The following is a 22,615-nucleotide window of genomic DNA, read 5'->3' as shown; positions in this document are numbered from 1 at the left end:
TTTTCTTTTGTTCTTTTCTTTTGTTCAGTATGGAGATGACCTACCTGGACCTGAGATGGAAAATGTCTGGAATGCTTTAGTCAGCAATGAGAAGTGGAGCAACAATCTGAGAACCGCACTGCAGTTTCTCATTAGCTTATGTGGTGTCAGCAGTGACACCACCCTCTTGCCATATGTAAGACATATCATTTAGGTGAACTGGGAAATGTCATGTAGTTACTTTGACATTTTTAGCTCTTTCCAGTTTCTTACAGATATTCTGTGATATATTTGTTCAGATCAAGAAGGTGGTGATCTACGTGTGCAGGAACAACACCATGCAAACCATGGAAGAGTTGATATTTGAGTTGCAACAAACAGATCCAGTCAACCCTGTGGTTCAGCACTGTGATAGCCCTCCTTTCTATCGCTTCACTGCCACAAGCAAGACCTCTACAGCAGCTTCAGGTACATTTAAAGAAAAGAATAAACTGAACACTGGGAAAACTCAACCAACCAGTAAATCCTAACTGCTCCAGGGGAACCACTTAGTGGCCAACCATAGACAGCTTTGTTTGTTCCGGTGTGTATGTGAAGCAGTTGGTGTTAAAGATCATGCTCAGTTCACATTCATTAAACATACAAAGACACAAGTATTTCACTCTTTTTTTTTCTTTTTTGTTTCCTAGGCACCACATCGAGCAGCAATACTGTTGTTGCGGGCCAGGACAGCTTTCCTGATACAGATGATACTAAGACTGGGAAGGAGAATGAGGAAAGGTAGAGAACAAGATCTTGGAGCTTATCATTAGATTAATTATGGTCCTACCGAGGCCCATGATGATCTTTTTTTTTTTAATTTTCTGACCTCAGGCTTAGCCACATAATGAGAGCCCACAACCGCCTTGAATCACGCTACAGCAACAGCTCCGGAGGATCTTATGATGAAGATAAGAGTGAGTGTATTTCTGTCCCAGACACCCTTTGAATAAATGTGTTTGTCATGGTCTGGTAAGTGTGCAATACACAGGCTGGTTTGGAGGGTAAGATGGTGGCTGCCGGCATGGTGTCATTGATAATGCATGAGCAGTGCAGAGTGGCCTTAGGTTCTTAAAAGGCATCTGTGAGAACTGGCCCCCGAAGCACTGGAGGATTCAGCTCTGCTGCTAGTGACCCAAAAAAACTTTGTTTTACTCTCTTGGTGTGAATTAGTCCTGCAGACTAATGTGAGTACTGTAAGTATAATTTTACAATTAAAACTAACTTTAATTACGCCCTTTGACAACTAAGCTTAAAAATTGACTTTTTTATAATGTTATGTAGTTGTACATTATTTAAATGCATCCCCAGTCCGCCATTTGCCCACATGCCCTGTATAGCCATGGAGAATCCACTAACTTGCTATATGTGTGTGCGTGATAAATGTCAGCAGTATAATTTTCTGTTTCCATGTAGGTGAACCCCTGCCCCCCTATGCTGAATGGCTGGTGGTTGTCACTGAGACCAATCAGCCCCATCCTCTGCCCATGCCTCTGAATGGAGGATGTTGGGCACCCCTGGTGGACTTTTTGCCAGAGACCATCACTCCCAGAGGACCGCTCCACAGGTTAGACTTCTGCTAATACATTAGTGCAAAATGTGCTTACTCTGTCCACCGCTCTGAGTCCGAATTAAAATGTCAAGACAAAACTTCTGCTCGTCACTTTGAAAGAAACTGTTTACTTTGAGCTCAGACCTTTAATAACCTGCCACAGTTTACCTTTAAGTGACTGCAGACGAAGGCGGCACCGCTCAACTTTTCCATTTGGTGGCTGTGTACTTCAAAGTCATGTTTTTGTGTATTAGATTTGTTTGGTGTGTTGTTGAGTTTCTTTTGATTGAGAGGCGTTATGCGTTATGTGTTTGTGTTTTTTAGGTGTAATGTAGCAGTCATTTTCATGACAGAGATGGTGGTGGACCACAGTGTGAGAGAGGACTGGGCCATGCACTTGCCTTTGCTGCTTCATGCCTTGTTTTTGGGTGAGTTCACATTATCAGTCATCCCGTAAAACCCATCCATGTAGTTACTCCTAACTAATAAAAAACAGATACAATGCAAACAGCGCCCTTCAGCATCTGTATGGAATGCAACGGACAGAGCAGCAGCGCGACCGCTGTAAGATAATGTAGTATTAAGAGCAACAACGGTAGAGTAGTGAAGAAATGGGTCTTGAGGCAGGACTGGAAGATGGTGAGGGATTGAGAGTCGCTGATCTCTTGGGGGAGGGAGTTCCAGAGCCTGAAAGCTGAAGATTTAAGATTTAAGGACTATATTGTTGATTGCGGATTCAAAAATAGTAATTTCTTAAGTATATTGATTCTAATATTATAAATCACCATTGTATTATAAGTACAAAGAGTTGGAGAATTCTGTCTGGTTGAAATCTTTTATTCAGTTTCAAACAGCCAATGCCAAACAGTTTAATTATCTTCAATAGACTCTGAGATCAAGGTTGTGAAATGGGAATAGGGAACCTGCCATAACAAACACCTTTTCCCAGAGTTGCCAGTGTGCTGAAACAGGCTGACTGGTCTGTTCATATCCTCAGGGATGGATCACTACCGTCCAGAGGTGTTTGAGCACAGCAAACGTCTCCTCCTCCACCTGCTCATCACGTTGTCCTGTAACAACAACTTCCAGAACATCGCCTCAGTCTTACTGCAGACGCGTGAGATCAACGGCACCAAGACCCTCACCTGCAAACCCGGTCTTCAGCCGGAGGACTTATCTTCAGGTAAAAATGAATATTGACTTGACTTGACTTGGCTTGAGTGGACTTGACTAGACTAGACTTGACTTGACTTAACTTGACTTGACTTGACTTGACTTGGCTTGGCTTGAGTGGACTTGACTAGACTTGACTTGACTTGGCTTGGCTTGAGTGGACTTGACTAGACTAGACTTGACTTGACTTGAAATACAGGCTTTTAGTAATACTCACCTGTTTCCGTTTTTTTCAACAACAAAATACATTGACACTTTACTAGGGCTGCTCGCTTTGAGTCAACTAATCAGTCGTTTACTTCTCTAGTTGTTGGTTGACTAGAATTGAATTAAACTCAATTAGTCATTTTTCATGCTTTCATGCTGAATGAATAATTTCCAAGCAACTTAGGAGCACATATCTGGTAAACACAAGATTTAGAGTGGTGCTTTTGCGTGATTCTTTGTGGATAAAAACAGATCGGTCAATTAAATCAACTAATTCGATGAGTTGACAAAATGACACAAGTGTTATTACTAAGAATTTCTGTAGCCGAGGACACTTTACTCAAAGTTTGGAGTAAACCTGGGCCCAGTTGACAGAGTTGCAAGACTTGAGACGATGCTCTTCTCTCTGGCCAATATAACCTTCAGCAACAAAAGGGAAAGGCTAACATTCCTTTCAGAGGATAGATAGCTTTCTTATCAGGGGAGAAAATATTTGGACACTGTGCCAAAAGCAATATCGAGCACATCGGACATTAAAGGTCTTGATTAAAGCATTCCAATATGCTATTTTTGTCCTCTGGCCCAAATTGGGGCCATATGCTCGGGCTTGGATAGGCTAGTTTGGATCCCCGTCCTCTCCCTGCTGATTATTTGTTTTTCAAACGTCTAGACATTTTGAAATGTCCAGAGTATTCTTTGTCCATTTGACCTTTTGAACACAACTTGTATCCTAAAAAAAGTATTAGCAGTTAGTTTTTACAGCTATACCACACAATGCTAACATTGAGATCCATAGAAAACCTCTTTTTTTTATTTCTGTTTCAGTCTGGAACATCTTCACTCCCATGTTTTTGTAGTTGTATAATTTGTGTAATAAGTTGCAGAAATAATACATTTGTAAATTAAAAGCAAGGAGATTAAGTATACAGTATCTCAGTAGTTAAACACAACACATCTACCACATTAAATGAATATTGTCTGTAGTAATTGGAGGCAAATTCCACACATGTTAAAACACCAGCAATGCTGCTCCCTACATGTTCTTTACTCCTGCAAGTTACAGGTAGGGAGATGGATCCAAACATCCAAATGAACCACTGTAACTTGTGTTTGATGATCCCACACTTGTGGCTCTGTTGTGTTCAGGAGGATGTATTGACTTCCTGCGTGAGGGTCAAGCGTCTCCTGTGCCAGACTCCGGTCTGAGTTCTTCTTCCACGTCGTCCAGTCTGAGTCTGGGAGGCAGCAGCAACAACCTGCCGGAGATCTCACATGAGGTGGAGGAGCTGGTGGCTTCCAATAAAATGGATGAGAAGACTAACAAGCTCATTGAGTTTTTAACCACAAGGTACTGATTTGAAAAAGTTGTTCCCTCTGTTGAAAGTCCTTTCCAGCAAGTGCAGTGGTTGAAACCTGAGAATATAGATTTACTTACAGATCATAAAAATAAAGGTTGGAGGTATTTTTTACCATAAATGCATGTTTTACAGCAAAACTATACTTCTGATATCTTGATTGTCTTCCTCATATTTCTTGAGGTACATTACCACCTAGTGGTGTGGTATGCATAGTGCAGTATGTTCTTAAAGCGCCCTTATTATGCTAATTTTCAGGTTCATAATTGTATTTAGAATACAATGGACTTGGTACAGGTTATTCTGAATGGTCCGACCTCCACATACATAATATACTGTGTGTTGTTATAATGATTAAACGGTTGTTTTATAGAGCATGTGGACCACTGTGGTGCCATGAAGATATTTCAGCAAAGAACCAAATTTCAAAAAGCACTGGACAGCTGACCAACTTTCTGCGACATGTGGTCTCTGTGTTCAAAGAGTCCAAGTCAGGTAACCCTTCAGGATATCCTTACCACTGTAACTGTTATTCTTTTGTTTCATACCTATCTTGTTATATTTTATGTGTTTTATATTCTCTTTAATGTTTTGTGCAAAGCACTTTGAATTGCCCTGTTGCTGACATGTGCTTCATAAATAAAGCTACTTTTGCTTGCATTAAAAGAAATTATAATAACTAGAGAACCCTGTTTTTCGACACATTCTTCCGCATGTCCATGTTAGATTTCCACCTGGAGCAGCAGCTCAGTGACGTGGCGCTGCAGACGGCGCTGTGTAGTTCATCGCGTCACTACGCTGGCCGTTCCTTCCAGGTGTTTCGGGCCCTCCGGCAGCCCATTTCTGCCCACGCTGTCTCCGACCTGCTCTCGCGGCTGGTGGAAGTTGTTGGTGAACATGGAGAAGAAGTGCAGGTCGGTGCTCTGCGTGTGTGTACATGATGCATGTGTGTATGTGAATGTGCATATGAGAGTATTAGACATTCATTGGTTCAAGTGTTAATGGATAATACATGTAGGAATTTGTGACTTTGCATCTTCATCACTATTGAATGCCCTATAGCAATATAGTTTGTAGATACATGTGTGTGTTAAAGCAGAAACTGAGGAATTCTACAAACTAAAAGACTGCCCAACTGAACTACATAAATCTTCATTTGCTGCATCATTTGTTTGCTGAGTTTGTTTTTTGGGAAGTAGCACTTGAATTTGGTACTGTTCAGCAAATGAGTTGGATGCCCCTGATGTTTGATTATTAGCATATTAACAGAATCTAATGGCAGAATCAACAGATCTTTGTACTATCTGTCCATCAAATGTTATCCAAATCCATCTGCTTTCTATATGTTTTTTTCAGCTTATTAACAACATTTGAGAGCTCGGTTATAATTGAATGAAACAAGTAAATCCTCAACAGTTGTCTTTCTTTCTCTCGCAGGGCTATGTGATGGAAGTATTACTTACACTGGAATCTGTGGTGGATAACTTGGCTGAATGTCTCAAGAACAATGATCTCATGGCTATCTTGACAAGGTTTGTGTCTCTTCTAGGTATATTTGTCTTAAAAAATATATATTATATGTTAAAGAGACCCTATTATACTCCTTTAGAGCGTCATATTTGTACTTTTGGGGTCCCTTAGAATAGGTTTAAATGCTTTGACATTCAAAAATTTCTCATACTGCCCATTACTGCAGCTCCTCCATCTGAAACACTCAGTTTGAGCTCTTGGCCCGCCTTCCTGAAAATCCGGGTCTCCTCTGATTGGTCATTTGGCCCACTCTGTTGTGATTGGTCAGCCTGCACCAATGAGCAGCAAATATGAAAAACTGGCCTAGCGAGGCATTTTTAGGCCGTTGAGAAAAAAGTCTGTTTGAGGAAGAGAAAAGTGAAAAGTGTTAATTTGTTCTTTATTTTATATATTACAGTACATACAGAAAAAAACTATGTAACACATTAAAAGAAGGGGGCAATCCAAAAAGTATGAAAGGGGTTCTTTAAAACTTATCGTTCCTTTAATTCACTTGAATCGTATTGTTAAAAATTTGTTTTATTCCAGAGCGTCGTCTCCAGATTTCCTCAGCCGTCTGAAGCTGCTGTCCAACAGGAAGAGCACCGGGCAGCTCAATCTCAGAAGAGAAGAGAGGAGCAGACACCAGAGGAGCTCCTCTGTACCCAAAAAGTTTGGAGAGGCGGACAGATGGTCTGATCCCCCTCGCAGCGCTACGCTGGACCGTATCCAAGCAGGCGAACAGCAGGTCTTGTCAGCCAAGACCCGCAGCACGTCCTCATCCAAAGACAACATCAACGACCCAACCAACATCAACCACCCCAGCAACCTGCTGGCCACCATCTTCTGGGTGGCTGTGTCACTGATGGAGTCTGACTTTGAGTTTGAGTATCAGATGTCTTTGAGACTGTTGAATAAGCTGCTGGGCCACATGTCGCTGGACAAGCAGGAGAACAGGGAGAAGCTGGAGAAACTACAGAGCCAGCTTCAATGGAGCAGCTTCACAGGGCTCCAGCAGCTGCTGCTGAAGGGCTTCACCTCCGTGTCCACCACTGACCTCACGCTCCAGCTCTTCTGCCAGCTTACAGCCGTGTCTCGAGTGCCTGTTGTGGACACGTCACAAGCCATAGGTACATTAAGGGATGAGAAATTTCTCCATATTATATCAATATATGAGGCTAGATATCCTCTTACATGTTGCATGTTCTAACCTGTTGTGAAATGATACAGGTGTCACTCTAAACACCCACACAGGTGATTTCAGATATTAGGTTGAAGGTGGGCCGGAGCCAAGATAGGTCACAAATCTTTTCTAACAATAAGAATGATAAAGCTATCATTTGTCCTGCCTAATCAGGTGCAACAGTGCTAAAAAGGTCAATCGGTCTAACCGCACCCACACAGTCCTGGGAAGTGGTCTAATCAGCCAGATTAACTCAAAACACCTGTGTGGGTGTCAAGGGCCTGTACAGCAGTGGTTCTCAAACGTTTTCTTACATCAAGGACCCCTGAACTGACACAAATTAGACCACGGACCCCCATCTGAAAAGACTTTGTCCCAGGGTCCCCTACCTAATATAATGTTTTCTTTTAGATGTTCTATTACAGAAAGTGAAAGAAAGCCATGAGCAAAAAAGTCATGCAATCTGTCATTGTGTTACTTATGGAAGAAATTATAGTTAAAATAAATGATTCCCCTTTTTGTTAGGGATCCCCTGGAAACACTTCAAGAACCCCACTTTGAGAACGACTGCTTTTGAGGCTACATTACAGTAAATTGATGTAATGTTCTGAACTTACCAGACTGATCTAGCCTTCCTAATATTTGCTTTTACCCATTTAGTCATTATATAAACATTACTGATGATTATTTGTCACAGATCTCAGGGTTTTAATATTTTGTGAAAGCACCAAGAGTCAACACTACAATATCAAGATCCAAGTATTTGGTCACGAATACCTTGATATTTGATTTTCTCCAGAGCGTCCAGCTCTAGATACACTGTAGTTATTGATAGATACAGGGTTAATATGAATGTTAATACTATTGCATTTTAGGTGTCTGTTAGCTGTTTTGTTGTGCCAATATTTTTAAATTGAATACAATAACAAAGGTGAAGCGCTTATAAAACTAATCACAAAAAACTAGAATTGTTGTAACCTGCTGTATCCACGTAATTGCACACAAAATACATGCCAGTGAACATTCTCCAAAAATTGTTTTTGGCAGAGTGAATATTTTCTATTTTTCATATGAAATATTGGGTTCATTTGTTTGTTTCATCCATTAGGTTTTCCCTTGAATGTTCTCTGCCTGCTCCCGCATCTCGTGCAGAACTTTGATGGCCCCACTCAGTTCTGTCAAGATGTTGCTGAGAAGATAGCCCAGGTTTGGCTTTGTAAAGGTTTCTTTCCTCATTTTTGCTCAAATATACTACTAAGCTTTAAGCTAATGCACCTCCTGTGTATAGGTATGCCTTGAGGAGAAGAACACAAAGCTCTCCAACCTTGCTCATGTCATGACTCTGTATAAAACGCACGCCTACACACGAGACTGCTTCTCTTGGGTCAATGTGGTGTGTCGATATCTTCACGAAGCTTTCTCGGATATCACCCTCAACTTGGTCACGTACATGGCAGAGGTTTGTGCAGCCGTGCAGCTGATGTTGTATTTGCTGAGCCGCAGTAAAAAAGTTTTACAGTAATGGTTAATATTACAGCTTCTCAAAAGATGCTAATTGAATGAATGGCTTGTCATTCTGTTGTAACAGCTGTTGGAGAAGGGTCTCCCTAGTATGCAGCAGACCCTTTTACAAATCATCTACAGCCTTCTCAGTCACATGGACCTGAGTGGAATTCAAGCCAAACCCTTTAATATGGAGGTGCTCAAGACAATTGAGAAATTTGTCCAGGTCAGTTTAAATCGAACATCAACATCGATTATGTGTCCTCCTGCAGATCATTTGTTTAAATATGTGGCACCTGTATGCCTTTTAATTGATTTTTAGTCAATGTCTGTTTATAATTTGAGGTCATTTCTGTGGTTACTTTTACTTAAAGGTCCCATGGCAAGAAAATTTCAATTTATGAGGTTTTTTATTATTAATATGCGTTCCCCCAGCCTGCCTATGGTCCCCCGGTGGCTATAAATGGCAATAGGTGTAAACCGAGCCCTGAGTATCCTGCTCCACCTTTGAGAAAATGAAAGCTCAGATGAGCCGATCTTGCTCCTTATGAGGTCATAAGGGGCAAGGTTACCTCCCCTTTCTCTGCTTTGCCTGCCCAGAGAATTTGGCCCACCCATGAGAGAGAGACATCGTGGCTTTCAAACGAGCGAAGTGGCAGTTGGTCAAGGCCACCCCCCCGCCCTCTCCCCCTCAAAAGCTACAGACTAGGAAATGGCACATACTAAGGAAAGCTCATTGTGGGACTGGCTCTAGCGGCTGTAATTCTGCACCAAGGCTGAATTTTGGGAAGGAGTTACAGAGATTCAGATACAGTATTAGGGGACCACTAAGCTCTATATTAAAGCATCCAAAAAGCCCCATGTCATGGGACCTTTAATGAGATAGAAGGGCTCGGAAAGTGAAAACATTCAGATCGCCCTACATTCAATGTGATCGTTGGAAAACTTTAGGCATCGTGCTCTGAGTAAGAGACTTGTGTTCCCTGTGCCTTTTGTGAGTGTTCATGGGAAAAAAATCTGTCTTATGTTAGTGCAGTAAATTTGTAGACACACCTAAACAATAAGCAGTCTGCCCTTCTGCTGAAGGCTAGGCCTCTGCTTGTCCTCATGCTGACTCCATTTTCCTTTAGCTTCCTACTGTAAGACAACTGCCAGAACAAAAATAGAAACACACAGAAAGACCTTTGTGGTTGTTCCTTTCTAAACATGTGGTTGTGTTGTTTTTTGTCTGCATGTACGGGTGAATTGGTGTGTGTTTGTCTGTGTTGACTCTAGACTGTCCATTGGGGGGAAGCATTGAATATCCTGAAGCTGGTGGTTTCTCGATCAGCCAGTTTGGTGCAGCCTTCATCCCCACACAGTGACTTCTCCTACGAAGACGTCAGCCGTGTATGGGACCGCTCCTCCAAGGCCTTGCCTGGGAAAACCCTCAATTTCCACTTTGACATATCCGAGGTTAGAGACTCTTTCTCTGACTCTCTTGTTAACTGTGTTCTTTCTTTGAAAGCCCCTGTTGTTTTAGGAGACCTTAATGCTTGTATGTTTTCCCCTGTATTTTTTCCTGTATTTTCCAGGGTGTGGTGCTTGTTGAGGTCATGTGGAATCTTGTTAAGCTTTTTGGAACGGAAGCATTTTTTCCCCTTCCTTAATACCAATATTTCTTTTTGACCAAACCCCTCAAGATTAGCTTGAAAGCTTGAAAGGTAAACACAATTTGCCGAGCAGTGCAGTGCTGAAAAGTGGAAAGAATGTCAAAGATACAGACGGAGTGGCTGATGTGTGGGAACTGAACAGGGAGTTATTTGTGTAGTCCATGAATGGCAGGAAATGATGTCAGCTCCTTGCTGCCGTCCTTTGTATGTGAATCATTGCGTTTTACTGGATAGCCAACAGCGTGTGTTTTTAAACTTGAGACACACTGGACAAGCACTGATATTTCTTGAAATATCCAGATACTTTTACACTAAGGGATAAAGCAGATGAAAAGTAAGTTTGTTTTACCACAAATACTTCACGCATTCAAAATGCCAAGTGGAATAAAAACTGTGAACATTGATAAATGCCGGATATGTTAAAAAAACATTTATCACTTTGCGGTCATCTTGGAGCAATCAAAGTCCAGAAGAGACAGGAGCTGCTATGGAGCCTGAGTCACGGATAGACTAAGCAGAAAGGAACTTCACTTTTTTAAACTTTCCCTGACTCATCAACGTTTCTGTCTGCACATGTCTGTTTGTTTGTGTCCACGCTGTCAGACACCGGTGATTGGTCGGCGTTATGATGACCTGCAGCGTTCTCCAGGCCAAGATGTGAAGAGCAGGACTGCAGCAGTGACCCGCAGCACCTCCTCTACCTCCTCTGGATCCACTTCCAACAACGTCCTGGTGCCGGTCAGCTGGAAGAGGCCTCAGTCTTCACAGGTAAGAACTTCCTCCCTTACCTTCTTAGAATTATGCTTATAATATGAAGGGTGAGGAGCTGCATGTTGTGCTTATTTGACACAATATTACCCTTTTTACACCTGGCATTACAATTTGATCTGTATCTGTATCTTTTGTATGAAATATTTCCATTTTCTCTGCAGAAAAGAACACGGGAGAAACTGGTGAATGTATTGTCTTTGTGTGGACAAGAAGTGGGGCTCACAAAAAATCCTTCAGTAAGATACATTTATTTTAGCAGTGCTATAAATCTCACCGCTTGCTGTACAGTTTTTTTATTATCATGCATTCAATAACAATCCATTAACCATTGTTCATGTGTGTCTCTTTGTGTCTCTGTGTAGGTGATCTTCTCCAGCTGTGGGGAGCTGGACCTTATGGAGCACCAACCTAGCTTGGTGTCCTCCGATGATGGGACCCGAGAGCCAGACAACACAGATGACACCACCTCAGAGCAGCAGTTCAGAGTCTTTAGAGACTTTGACTTTCTGGATGTGGAGCTTGAAGATGGAGAGGTTAGTCCCAGGACCTCAAACATTTAAAACAGTAGTAAAGAAAAGGATTTATTCTCCTTTTCACCTCCTCACACATTTGATAAATAGCAACATAGTCAACCTTGTAAAGAAAAAGGGTTGCCTGGTTAATTCACCTGGTACCAAGGCTCAGTCCCTGCGGCAGCAGCATGTCTAAGCTTTTCTATCAAATAAAGGCCAAATAAAAACAGTAGGAAAAACATGACTGAGCCCTCTTTTGTATACTGTACTGGGTCAAGTCTGCCTGCTCTGTGTAATGGGGTTTGTTTTTTTCTGTTTTTTTCTGTCTGTGCCACAGGAGCTACAGGTAAGTTTAGTCATATTCAATTGTTTCTTGCTGTGATTTTTGTAAAGTTTGCTTGTGCAGATAATCAAGTGGCCTGCGACACGGATTGCACAGCGTAGCAAATGTGGGTGCATGGCGTGTCATCTTCAAACCAGATTCTGCAATGTTCATGTAGTATAAAATATCTATCGACTGAACTAAGTTTTAGATACACAGTATGTTTAGCAAATTTCTCCTTACATAAGACTAGTAGTCTGATAGCCACCAGTGACATGCATGCCAACATAAGGGGTCTTTCACCAGGATTTCAGATTTTTTAGCTGATAAGTAATTGTACCTTCAGGGGATTTTAAGTGTTTATTATATTTTGTCTGGTTGTGAAGAGAAAACAAGTATTTGTTTTAATATTGTACACACAACTGACCTTAATAAGAGTTTAATCTTTTTATAAACTTTTTAAAAAAAAAATTTTTTTTACTCGATAAACAAAAACCACCTTGTGTGCTCACAGTTGTATGTCCCCACCTTGCTTGAGTCAGTTCTGTCAAGTTACACTGAGCCCGAAAAGCTGATGATATACACATTGGTGTTTCTATTGTTTACAGCAATAACATGTTAGCTTTAACTGGTTAAATGTAACATTATATTGCAGTGATCAATTGTGAATATCTCGCTTTTGGAGTCAAGCTTAAAAACCACGGTAATAGCTTGCCATTTCCTGCAAATTGATGCAATCTCTGCATATCTAAAGCTGCAAACATTGTATCCTGGAACCCAGTGTCAGCTGTCCCCTCTGTACTTGCTAACATTTCACACGGACTGAAAACTAAAACAACTTCTTTTGGTCAACAAAAGTGCACCACAGACAGTTTTTATACGTTAGTTGAATGGACTGCTAAGGTGTGATTAAAGTTTTCTGACCACATTCAAACTTTGTTTTTGATCACAAATGTCAAAGTCAAAGCCTTTGCTTTCATCTGGAGCTTTGGTGGAATGTGAAAGCTGGCTGCCGTCTTCCAGAGTAATGTCCTGTTGAAAAGTCACTCTGCATTTTAAAGAGCCCATGGCAGGAAAATGTCCCTTTATGAGGTTTTTCAACATTAATATGCGTTCCCCCAGCCTGCCTTTAGTCCCCCAGTGGCTAGAAATGGTGATAGATGTAAACCGAGCCCAGGGTATCCTGCTCTGCCTTTGAGAAAATGAAAGCTCAAAGAATTTGGCCCACCCATGAGAGAGAGACATCATGGCTTTCAAACGAGCAAAGTCACACTCAGAGGGTTAAAACCTAACCCCAAACCCACATTTGTCTGCCAGTTTTATCATCATCTTGGTTTTTGGTCGTAGTTTGAAGAAATTCTGCAACAAGCTCACACACTCAGAGACTGCCCCCTCCCTGAACATGCACTGCATGGTTGTGTGAATGTGTGTATATACGTTAAGTGTGTGTTTGTGCATTTGTTTGTGACTTCTTGGTACTTGGTAACTCAAAGCCATTCTCTGTTGCAGGGAGAGACTATAGACAACTTCAACTGGGGTGTCCGTAGGCGCTCCATGGACAGCCTGGACCAGAGTGACCTGCAGCCCCTAGAGGAGAGCCAGCTGTCCAACAGCATGCCCAGCCTCAGCAAGATCACCCATGAAGACTCAGACGAGTCATCTGAAGAAGATTCCCTCATGGCCAGCCAGATACTCTCCCACTCACAGCTTGTAAGTTCACCTTGTTTGTTTACCATTAAATAAATGTCATAAGGAAGAGGAAAAGCTGTTGAAGCATCAGGAAAATTATCCTTATCACAGGGTATCTCCGAATGTATTAAAAACATCTTAACCCTTGTATTGTCCTCTGGGTCAAAACTGAAAATCAACACTTTTTCTGATGATTTGGTATTTTTGACACATTTTTCAATGTTTTGGATGTAGGGTCAATGTTTTCCGCTTAATTTTGAAATTCATGGTCAAATAAAAAAACTAGAGCTCAAACGATACAGGATTTTTAAGGCTGATACCGATACAAATGTTTGGTTATTTAAAGACCCAATATTCCAAAACATTGGCCGGTAAATATTAAAAAAATTAAATTAAATTTAAAAGAAATACAAAAAACGTGTAACAAAACATTAACAGATTTCCCTAACATTAATATTTGTAGTTACTTATGAGTTCTCACTAAAATAATATGATAATAATTAGTTTTATTGTCACTAGGGCTGCACAATTAATCAAATTTTAATCACGATAACAATTTTGACTTCAGCAGGTGGTTATACGTCGGTCTCGAGGTTTACCAGTTTACCAGTAAACGCAACATTTTATCCCGTCTGTGTTTTTCAGACAACAGCAGTGACCAGTGCTAGTAGCGTCTGTTAGCTGTTAGCTCCTCTTGGACGCACCGGTGCCAATGTCCTCGCATCCGCTGCAATGCTGTTTATATTGATATGGTTTAATTTTGCGTTACATGACCCATTTCGTTTGTAAAGCCGATCCTGTGTTGCATCTCTCCTCTACTCTCTCTCCTCTTACTCTCCGCGCAGCTTGGTCACACAGCGGCCCTTCGGTCCACACTTCTGACATTTGTCTACAGTTTTAATTTGTCTACAGTTTAAATTTTTTATTAACACAGCTGTATATTGTTAAATATGAGGGGCAAACCTGTATTTGCACCAGTGTTTCCGCGGGCAACTCTCCACCGCTGCCGCCATGTCGAAGAACACAGAAGAAGTTATTGAATGTAACTAACTTCAGTTGTTAGAGTAACAGCGTGTGAGACGGAGCTGCTGGACCTGGGCGAGAGATGTGACCCATGGCCAGAATATCATAGTTCATAAAAATGCAGTGCAGTGACGACACAGACATTTCATACACACTGTGTGTAACTCTGCTGACCCGCCATTCGACCCGTGCTGGGCCCATTCATAATGAGTCAGCCGTCGCTCTGTGAGTACGTCCATCACACTCCCTCTCGCAGTTATAAATAGCCTTAATGACAATAAAATTTGTTTTGATTAAAATCAACAAATAATCGTGAGAATAATCGTGATCAAAATGTTGATCAAAATAATCGTGATTATCATTTTGGCCATAATAATGCAGCCTTAATTGTCACAACAGACAGAGGAACATCAACATATGTTAAAGTTCTGATGAATAAAATGTGAAACTTCAAAGTCCTTCAAAAAACACAGTAACTAGTAATAATAATCAGTGTTGACAACAGGAACATTGTAGATTTCCCTCTGGTGGACAAACTATGCAACGCCAACACTCATTACATGGTTGACCCTTTGTTTTTTTGTTTTTTTTGTTTTTGTTTTAATATTTATCAGAATCATTTATTTTTCATTATAAATGATTTGTTTGTCATTATTAATTATTCTGATGAATGAATATTAATAAATATATATGATGTATACATTATTTTTTTATTTGTATCTGCCATCATGAATGCCGATAGTAATAGCTCAGGAAATGTCTGAAATCGTCCGATAATATCAGCCCGCCGATATATCGGTCGGGCTTTATTAAAAACCTAATTTATAGTAAACTATACCTAATTCTTAAGTTAATGACGCAGAAATGATGAGTTATTTAGACAAATATTAAAGGAAGGATAATCACAGAAGGGTCAATGTTCAGCAAGGATAGTGTTCCAATACATTTAAACTTTAAATTTTCTAAATTATTTTATGAAACACCCAAAATTTAATTTAAGTAGAGCTCTGCTTTAAGGGTTATATTTCATTTTGAGAGGTAATTCGCTAACTAACAACTGTTCAACCCTTTTTTGTGCAGGTAGGATTGCAAAACTACATTAAATTGCATTCTGTGTGGTATTAAAACATCATTATAAATACATCTTACATTTAACTTGACAAACCCTGCAGAAACCTTTTATCGGTCTTATGGTATTGGTTTTAACCATATTCCAGATGAAATTTACTTAGGGCATTCAGAGGATAACTTATTTTTATCTTGGACCCTCCATGCTTTCCTCTTGTGCCACCTACAGGTTATTGTCAACTTTGCACACATAGCTTATAATTTAGTTTGCTGATTATGATTATGTAGCTTCTCCTCTAGTGTCAACCACAGGACCAAATTTGAAAAGCACTACAAATAGCAAAATTACCCCCCATGCTGTTTGGTTATCCAACACTAATTGGAGGGTTTAATAAACACTGTAGTGTCCGGGGCCTGCAAGCAGAGCTTTAAACTTTTGCATCCTATATTGTCTTGTTTGCATCGTCTCTCTGTTATTCCATGACCCCCCTCCTCTCCTGTTCCTGATAGGTCTGCCAGTGCTTACAGCTAATTCAGGGATGTTGTAAAATTTGCAGTGTTAGCCTTCAATCCACTGTTTTGACCCCTCCTTGTTTTCGGTGTGTCTGTTAAAAAATGTTTATTGAACAATGACACATGCTATTTAGAGAAAATGTCATGCTTTGTCTCTCTTGCAGATGGTCAGCCTCTCTACAACAGCAGAGAACAGTAACAGGGACTCTTCATCTACATTTTTTAATACAACTTCAGCTGATTCAACGCCCCTGAACACCAAAAATCCTAGTTTCGAGGCCCAACACCCAGAGGACTCGAAGCAGCGGGTGAATAAGGGCTTCAGAATGTCTGAGATACTGGGAACTACTAACTCCTATAGCAATTCCATACTAGAGTTCTTCACTAATTTTGCCAAATAAGCAATTCTGTTGCATCTTTTCTTGTGTCTTGGCTGTATTAGGTGCTTTGGGTTCAGTCTATGTTAAGTGTTATGTTATGTGGCATTGTATCTTTTCAACCTTTCCTCTCCATGCTCTGCATGAGCAATTCTTTTCCTGACATTTCGGTCGGTGCATGCTAAAGGAGAATGACCTAAAACCTGTAAGCAGGCAATCTATAACGCTTTGGTCTATGGGCTAGTTTGTGCCTTATTTTAATTGTGGCAGTGTTAAGGGGTTGTAGCCAGCAATAGAAAAAAAATCTTTTTCCTTCTGTGTTTGTCTGTTTAAGGCAATGTGTATACCTATTGCTTTTGTGTGGGTGGCTCTAAGCAACAACTAAAAACTCTTGGCATGTGGAAGGTCAAGAAAGGTTTACACATTGCCTGTCCCAAAACATAAGTGTGCAGGGCCACGAGGCTGGCTGAATAAAAAAAAATCAATTTAATTGGCACAATTTATGCACACTAATTAAAGCAAATATAAAAGAAAACATCACAAGGAGTGTCCGTAGGGTCCCGCGCCAAGGTTAGTGTATCCATTTTACCCACAAGATTATCTGTTTAATAATGAAGTGTAACAGAGGGAACTCATGTCAGTTAATAATAACCTTTACTGCATGCTGTCTCAGTATTTGTTTATAACTAGTTCATCTTGTCAATTACTGAGAAAGCATGTGTCCTCCCTGTGTACCTTTAGCATGATGTGTCACAAGAAGAGGAAGACACCAACGTCCACGAGGACGACCCCTCTCTCTCCATCAGTGACATACCCCTTGAATTTCACTGTGGTGACAATTTGACAATGGACATGGTTCACGGTGATGACAAAGGAGAACTGGACCTTGACAGCTTCTTACCCAGGTACCTACTCCCAACGTCTCTCTATAATAAATAAAGTTAGATAACAATGCCATTAATACCATGGCTTTATGTCCACTCAGTCTCGCCGAGGAGGAAAGAGACGACATGCTGGAGTCCCGATCTTCACCACCACCGTCACCCTTCTTCTCTGCCATCCTTGCAGCTTTCCAACCAGCAGTATGCGATGATGCAGAGGAGGCTTGGCGAAGTCACATCAACCAGCTTGTGTCTGACTCCGATGGATCCTGTGCAGTCTACACTTTTCATGTGTTTTCTTCACTGTTTGAGGTATCCCACCACCGCTTTTTGCCAGCACACACCTAAACTCCATGTACCATTTGCCTGCCCAAACTGAATAATTAAACTAAAACGGCAACAGAATTCGTTATAGGCTGATTAACCTTTAGAGGGAGAGGCTTGCTTTCATAAGAGGTCTGATTAATAACAAAAAGAGGGAACTCTGTAGATGCTTTCAGCTCGGAAATCTTCAGGGACTCATTAACCAGATGTTCACTTCACTGACCAAAGCTGACAATAGAGAATTTCAGAAATAATGACAGAATGTAAGTGCCTTAAATGATGTACAGCTAGCCTGTTTGTCCTGCTTTGCAGAATATCCAGACCAAATTTTGTTCCTTGACCTGTGACGCTGTGAGTTATCTCGGTGATGGCCTGAGAGGATTGGGATCAAAGCTTTTGAGGTCTTCTCAAATGCTGACGTCATGCTCAGAGTGTCCAACACTATTTATTGATGCGGACACTGTGAGTAACCTGAGATTTTTCCCAGTTTCATAAACGTTTGGTAGTCATTTTTGGTAGTCGACAAATTCAACAGCAAAACTCTATTTTTTCAGATTATGTCCAATGGATTCCTTGAAAAAATGAAATTCAGCGTATTGGAACTTCATGAGTATCTTGATACGTACAACAACAGAAGGGAGGCAGCTCTGACTGTAAGGACATTCAATATTGTGCCTTCCAGTCTGAATGTTACCTGTAGGCTGTCACTGAGTGGTTTAAGCTGGGATTCTGTTGTCTCTGTTACCCACAGTGGTTGCACAACTGTAAGGCCACCTTTCCCAGGAGTGCTGGGGGCACTGTGATAACATGTCAACCAGCGGAGCAAGAGGAGAAGGTACAGTAAAACCATACCTTTTTAAGAATATGAGCGATAATTCTGAAATGCTATATGATTTTAAGGAAAATTTATGTTATTTCTATAAGAATGGAATTACAAAAATGACTTCAACTGACTTTTCATACTGTATTCTCTGCATTGCGATTACTGTGTGATACTGTAGCTCTGTGAGTGTTACCTCTAATTTTCTCACACTATGTAAATGTTCCTGACAACCTTGAGTTGCCGCACATCATTGATTATCTCATTCCAATGTGCATTGTGATCATTTTTAGCTCTGCTGGGGCATGGGAGCAAGTTCTCTTACTTTGCATTATATCTAGCAGTAAACAATTACGCTCACTTCACAACTGAGGGAAGGGACGCGCAAAATGGAAAGTTTTGCTGCTAAAACTTGGTTCTTAATAGCCAAAAGATTCCCACCAAAGTGAGAGCATTTCTGCTAATTAACAGGCCAAATTTTTACTTTGCTTGGCTTTTTTCACTTGGCTTTTTGATTAAAGGTGCCCTGTGGAGTGTGCCCTGTGTTTAATTCTTAACAAACGAAAGTTGTGGATACATTCAATGTTACTCACCAAAACGCATTGTGTGCACCCTGCTCTACCAAACGCGTTGAGTGCCTTTTCTTACTTATTTAACATTTGCTAAGTATTTTAAATCCAGCATTGTTTATATCCACGTTTGCTAGCTTTTAGTCTTTTTCTTCCCTGTGGCACCAGTCGCAGCATAGCTTGGTGTGTAACCGCGACCTGCAGATCAGTAGAATAATGTGACACCATCAGTGGGACTAGCCGTGCGTTCATGGGCATCGGAAAAACATTTTTCCCAGTAAAAACGTCATCATTCACATAAATTCAAGTGAATTTCAATTCTAGATTTTGCATTAGATGTGGGCAACTTTGGTTCACTGACAATATTTTAATGACAATAAACAGACAAACGCCTCTGCCAAGAAACATACAAATTATTCATAAATAGGCCTATGTATAAAACAAACACCTTATACGTGTCCTTTCCCGTTCACTGTCCTGCAGATAACACATACAAACACCTGTTAATGTGCTGTTTGTATGCTTGCAGAAGACAGCAGCAAATCTTTATTACGTCATTGTGGCCTCCATGTTTTTACATACCTGATGCTCAAAGCTACAGATGGTGACAGTCATGCAACAAGCAATGCCAAACACCAATAAAACAGAAAAATAGAACACGCATTCTGACCATGTGAATGCTGGCAGTCGGAAAAACAACGTAATCACGGGGGCGGTCCCTGATATTCCCAGGTGGCATAAACGCACCATCAGTTAACTACGTAATTTTGCACGTGCACAGGACAAACAATTGCATAACGCCTCCTTAGCGCTGCTAGATGTCAAAAACTCCACAGGGAACCTTTCATTCCTGCCAACTACCAGCCTCACCTTCACTTTACTCCTTCTCTGCATGCCAATAAAATCTGTGCTAATACTTTTCACCCACTTTAAAATGGAAACAATGAGGAGTTGCATGTCGTTCTTTTGATTCTGTTTTCCCTACTTCTTTTCTGTCCTCTAACATGCTTGCTTTGTAGCAAATGGAATCTCTGGCTGTAAGTTGGAAAGTCCCTCTTTGTTGTTTTAATGGTCTTTTTCTGTTTTTTTAACGGAAAACTTTGGCCCATTGTAATCCCATTTTCAGCAATTGTAAAGTCTCCTTTGTAACTACAGCAGGTCTGACATGTATGTTTGCCAGTAGTTCTACAGTAGTTGTATGTGAGTTCATTATCCACCAAATGCAGAACTATACCTGAAATTAATATCTAAGAAGGAGAAACCTAGCCCACTGAAATGGGCTTTTGCTAAGAACCACTTTCCTCTTCCTTTCAGCAACTGGAGCTCTGTCACAGACTCTACAAACTCCACTTTCAGCTGTTGCTGCTATTTCAGTCCTACTGTAAGCTGATTGAACTGGTCCATGTAATAAGCTCTATTCCTGAGGTAGGTACATCATGCATTTGCTTGTCTTCTCTTTTTGGAACCATGACACCCACCCTCTAATCAATTCCCTGTTTAATAATCCCTCTTAACCTTTAGCTGACAAATATGTCCAGAGAGCTAAATGAGCTGAAGAGCAACCTGAGAGCAGCAGCAGCCTCTGTGACGAATGATGAGATTGCTGCCTGTGAGAGCCCCTGCTCTGAGCCCACCTTCAGCTCCTCTGAGACTGCTGTGCAGGCCATCCTTGAGTGTCTGAAGAACAACGAGTTTCCCACAGCCATTCGGTTCATGCGTGAGTGCAGGTGAGAAAATAAAAAAGGCTTGTTTTTCTTACATAAGGGTAAAAATATGCCTCCAACCAGACGAAAAACATTTTGTTTTTACATTGCAGAACATTGTGGCCTAACGACATCTTTGGCAGCCACTCCGAGGATGAAGTACAGACTTTACTCAACATCTCCTTCAGACATCAAACCTTGGGTCAGACAGGAACTTTTGCTCTAGTGGGCTCAAAACAGGACCTGACAGAAATCTCTGTTGAGTTGATGGAACTTAACGGGGAGATTCGGGACATGATCCGACGAGCCCGCGGCTACCGAGCCATCACAGCTTTCCTCCCAGACTCCAGGGTTTCAGGCTCGACTCTTTGATGGTGGTCCGGCAGTGTGTGACACCCGTTCCTGCACAGCACCCTGTCCCATGCCTAGCCTCTGGTCCTTTCTGGGGCTGCTGCTATCATCTCAGTGGTTAACAGGCACTCTGCTCTCTCCTGGGAATAACCAAATCCCCTTTCCTCTTTTTGCTCACAGCACATCAGAATGACATAAAGTCAGATTTTTAGATGTGCAGCAATACTGCTGTTGTTGTTTTTTTTTAAGTGAGAGACTTTGCTGTTGCTAAGAAACTTAGGCTTTAATTGCACTAACTATGAAAAATGTCACAAAGCGACCACTTGCGATTGAGGTCAACAACTCTTACATTTAACAAATGACATACCAAAGCTAAGTAATTTTCTTTCAGTTATGTTGTTTTAATTGTCAAGGGAAAATGTGCAATCATACACTGAAGTGGAAGACCTTTACTGTATCCTGCAAGAATGTATTTAAATATCATAGCATTGGAAAACATGAATATTGTTCATGAAGAAAAAGGGAGGCTTCAGTACTTGGCTAAAGCAGTGTGTGTGTGTGTGTGTGTGTGTGTGTGTGTGTGTGTGTGTGTGTGTGTGTGTGTGTGTGTGTGTGTTTGTGATATATAAACCTGACAACCATCACACATGGTATTATGGATTTACAGAAATTGTTCAAATTTAACTACTTCTACATGCTGCAAAACTACTGTAATGTCTCCCAAATTTACACTACATGCTGATGTGTGAGTTATCTGTTACTTAAAACATCTTCCTGTACCTTTTTAACCGTGCAGTTTTTAGCAATTAGGTAAGTTATTTAATATTATTTGCACTAGAAAAACATGCATTTATGAGACTAGATTTGTTAAAAAGAACTATTCAGTTTCATCTTTCAACCTGCCAAGCTTTCAAATTCTATGTACTATAAAGTGTAACAGTAATGCTTATGGACAAAACAGAAACTATTTTAACTGAATTATTGTACATAGTGCAATGGGGGCTTTGCTCAGACTCATGAGATGTATTTTTATGAATTTACAATTTGAGTTGCATGTAGAGTGAAAGATAGCTACATATTTGTAAAGATTCCACAAGAACGGTTTGTGTAGCCTCTCGCCTTGTAAATACTGCTGTCTTTGCAATGTACTGTTCTTTGGTGTTCTGCACACTAATGTAACAATAAAAATAAAACATTTGTTAACTATGGTTTCATTTTGTGCTTTGTGTGATATCACTGTTATACTGATTTAAAACCCTATGAACTATGGTGTCAAATTACTTGTTTATTTACGCAAACATGGCCAATAAAGCGGATGCTGATTCTGATTATTATAATTGCCCCACTACAGAGTCAATATTAATGTAATAAGTCCCCTCTCCTTAAATGTAAAAATGAACTAAACTGAACTGTAGTCTCTTTGGTGTCCTAGCTTTTGAACCTGTTAACGTTAAGTTACTAGAAATACTTGCCTATAGATACAAACATATAATATTGATGGTAGTTACCTGTTGAGAATAAGGACCTAGTATTAGTCATT

General features: G+C 40.7%; 1 protein-coding gene across 11 annotated transcripts in view; it reads left to right on the top strand.

The window, feature by feature from the left end:
- Positions 1–22,283, top strand: part of frya (furry homolog a (Drosophila)) — a 63,441-nt gene extending 41,158 nt beyond the window's left edge. For 4 of the 11 annotated variants that reach the window (XM_034866217.1, XM_034866172.1, XM_034866192.1 and 1 more), the window contains exons 33-63: positions 29–175; positions 279–447; positions 669–759; positions 853–935; positions 1,435–1,585; positions 1,895–1,998; positions 2,568–2,753; positions 4,097–4,298; positions 4,679–4,800; positions 5,032–5,219; positions 5,743–5,837; positions 6,364–6,944; positions 8,106–8,203; positions 8,286–8,456; positions 8,586–8,726; positions 9,776–9,955; positions 10,756–10,920; positions 11,085–11,159; positions 11,286–11,456; positions 11,773–11,781; positions 13,267–13,467; positions 16,215–16,358; positions 17,169–17,332; positions 17,413–17,620; positions 17,945–18,094; positions 18,187–18,285; positions 18,384–18,467; positions 20,041–20,058; positions 20,336–20,446; positions 20,543–20,748; positions 20,838–21,096. In XM_034866217.1, the coding sequence (XP_034722108.1) occupies positions 29–175; positions 279–447; positions 669–759; positions 853–935; positions 1,435–1,585; positions 1,895–1,998; positions 2,568–2,753; positions 4,097–4,298; positions 4,679–4,800; positions 5,032–5,219; positions 5,743–5,837; positions 6,364–6,944; positions 8,106–8,203; positions 8,286–8,456; positions 8,586–8,726; positions 9,776–9,955; positions 10,756–10,920; positions 11,085–11,159; positions 11,286–11,456; positions 11,773–11,781; positions 13,267–13,467; positions 16,215–16,358; positions 17,169–17,332; positions 17,413–17,620; positions 17,945–18,094; positions 18,187–18,285; positions 18,384–18,467; positions 20,041–20,058; positions 20,336–20,446; positions 20,543–20,748; positions 20,838–21,096 (4,773 nt within the window). Of the gene's footprint in view, positions 1–28; positions 176–278; positions 448–668; positions 760–852; positions 936–1,434; positions 1,586–1,894; positions 1,999–2,567; positions 2,754–4,096; positions 4,299–4,678; positions 4,801–5,031; positions 5,220–5,742; positions 5,838–6,363; positions 6,945–8,105; positions 8,204–8,285; positions 8,457–8,585; positions 8,727–9,775; positions 9,956–10,755; positions 10,921–11,084; positions 11,160–11,285; positions 11,457–11,772; positions 11,782–13,266; positions 13,468–16,214; positions 16,359–17,168; positions 17,333–17,412; positions 17,621–17,944; positions 18,095–18,186; positions 18,286–18,383; positions 18,468–20,040; positions 20,059–20,335; positions 20,447–20,542; positions 20,749–20,837 lie in introns of all 11 variants that reach the window. The other 7 variants (XM_034866165.1, XM_034866226.1, XM_034866187.1 and 4 more) reach the window with 7 other exon arrangements.
- The last annotated feature ends 332 nt before the right edge of the window (positions 22,284–22,615 follow it).

This window comes from Etheostoma cragini, chromosome 3 (assembly GCF_013103735.1).
Source record: "Etheostoma cragini isolate CJK2018 chromosome 3, CSU_Ecrag_1.0, whole genome shotgun sequence".
Lineage (NCBI taxonomy): Eukaryota > Metazoa > Chordata > Actinopteri > Perciformes > Percidae > Etheostoma > Etheostoma cragini.
The sequence above is the reverse complement of the archived record's forward strand: the minus strand, read 5'-3'. Positions and strand labels throughout refer to the sequence as shown.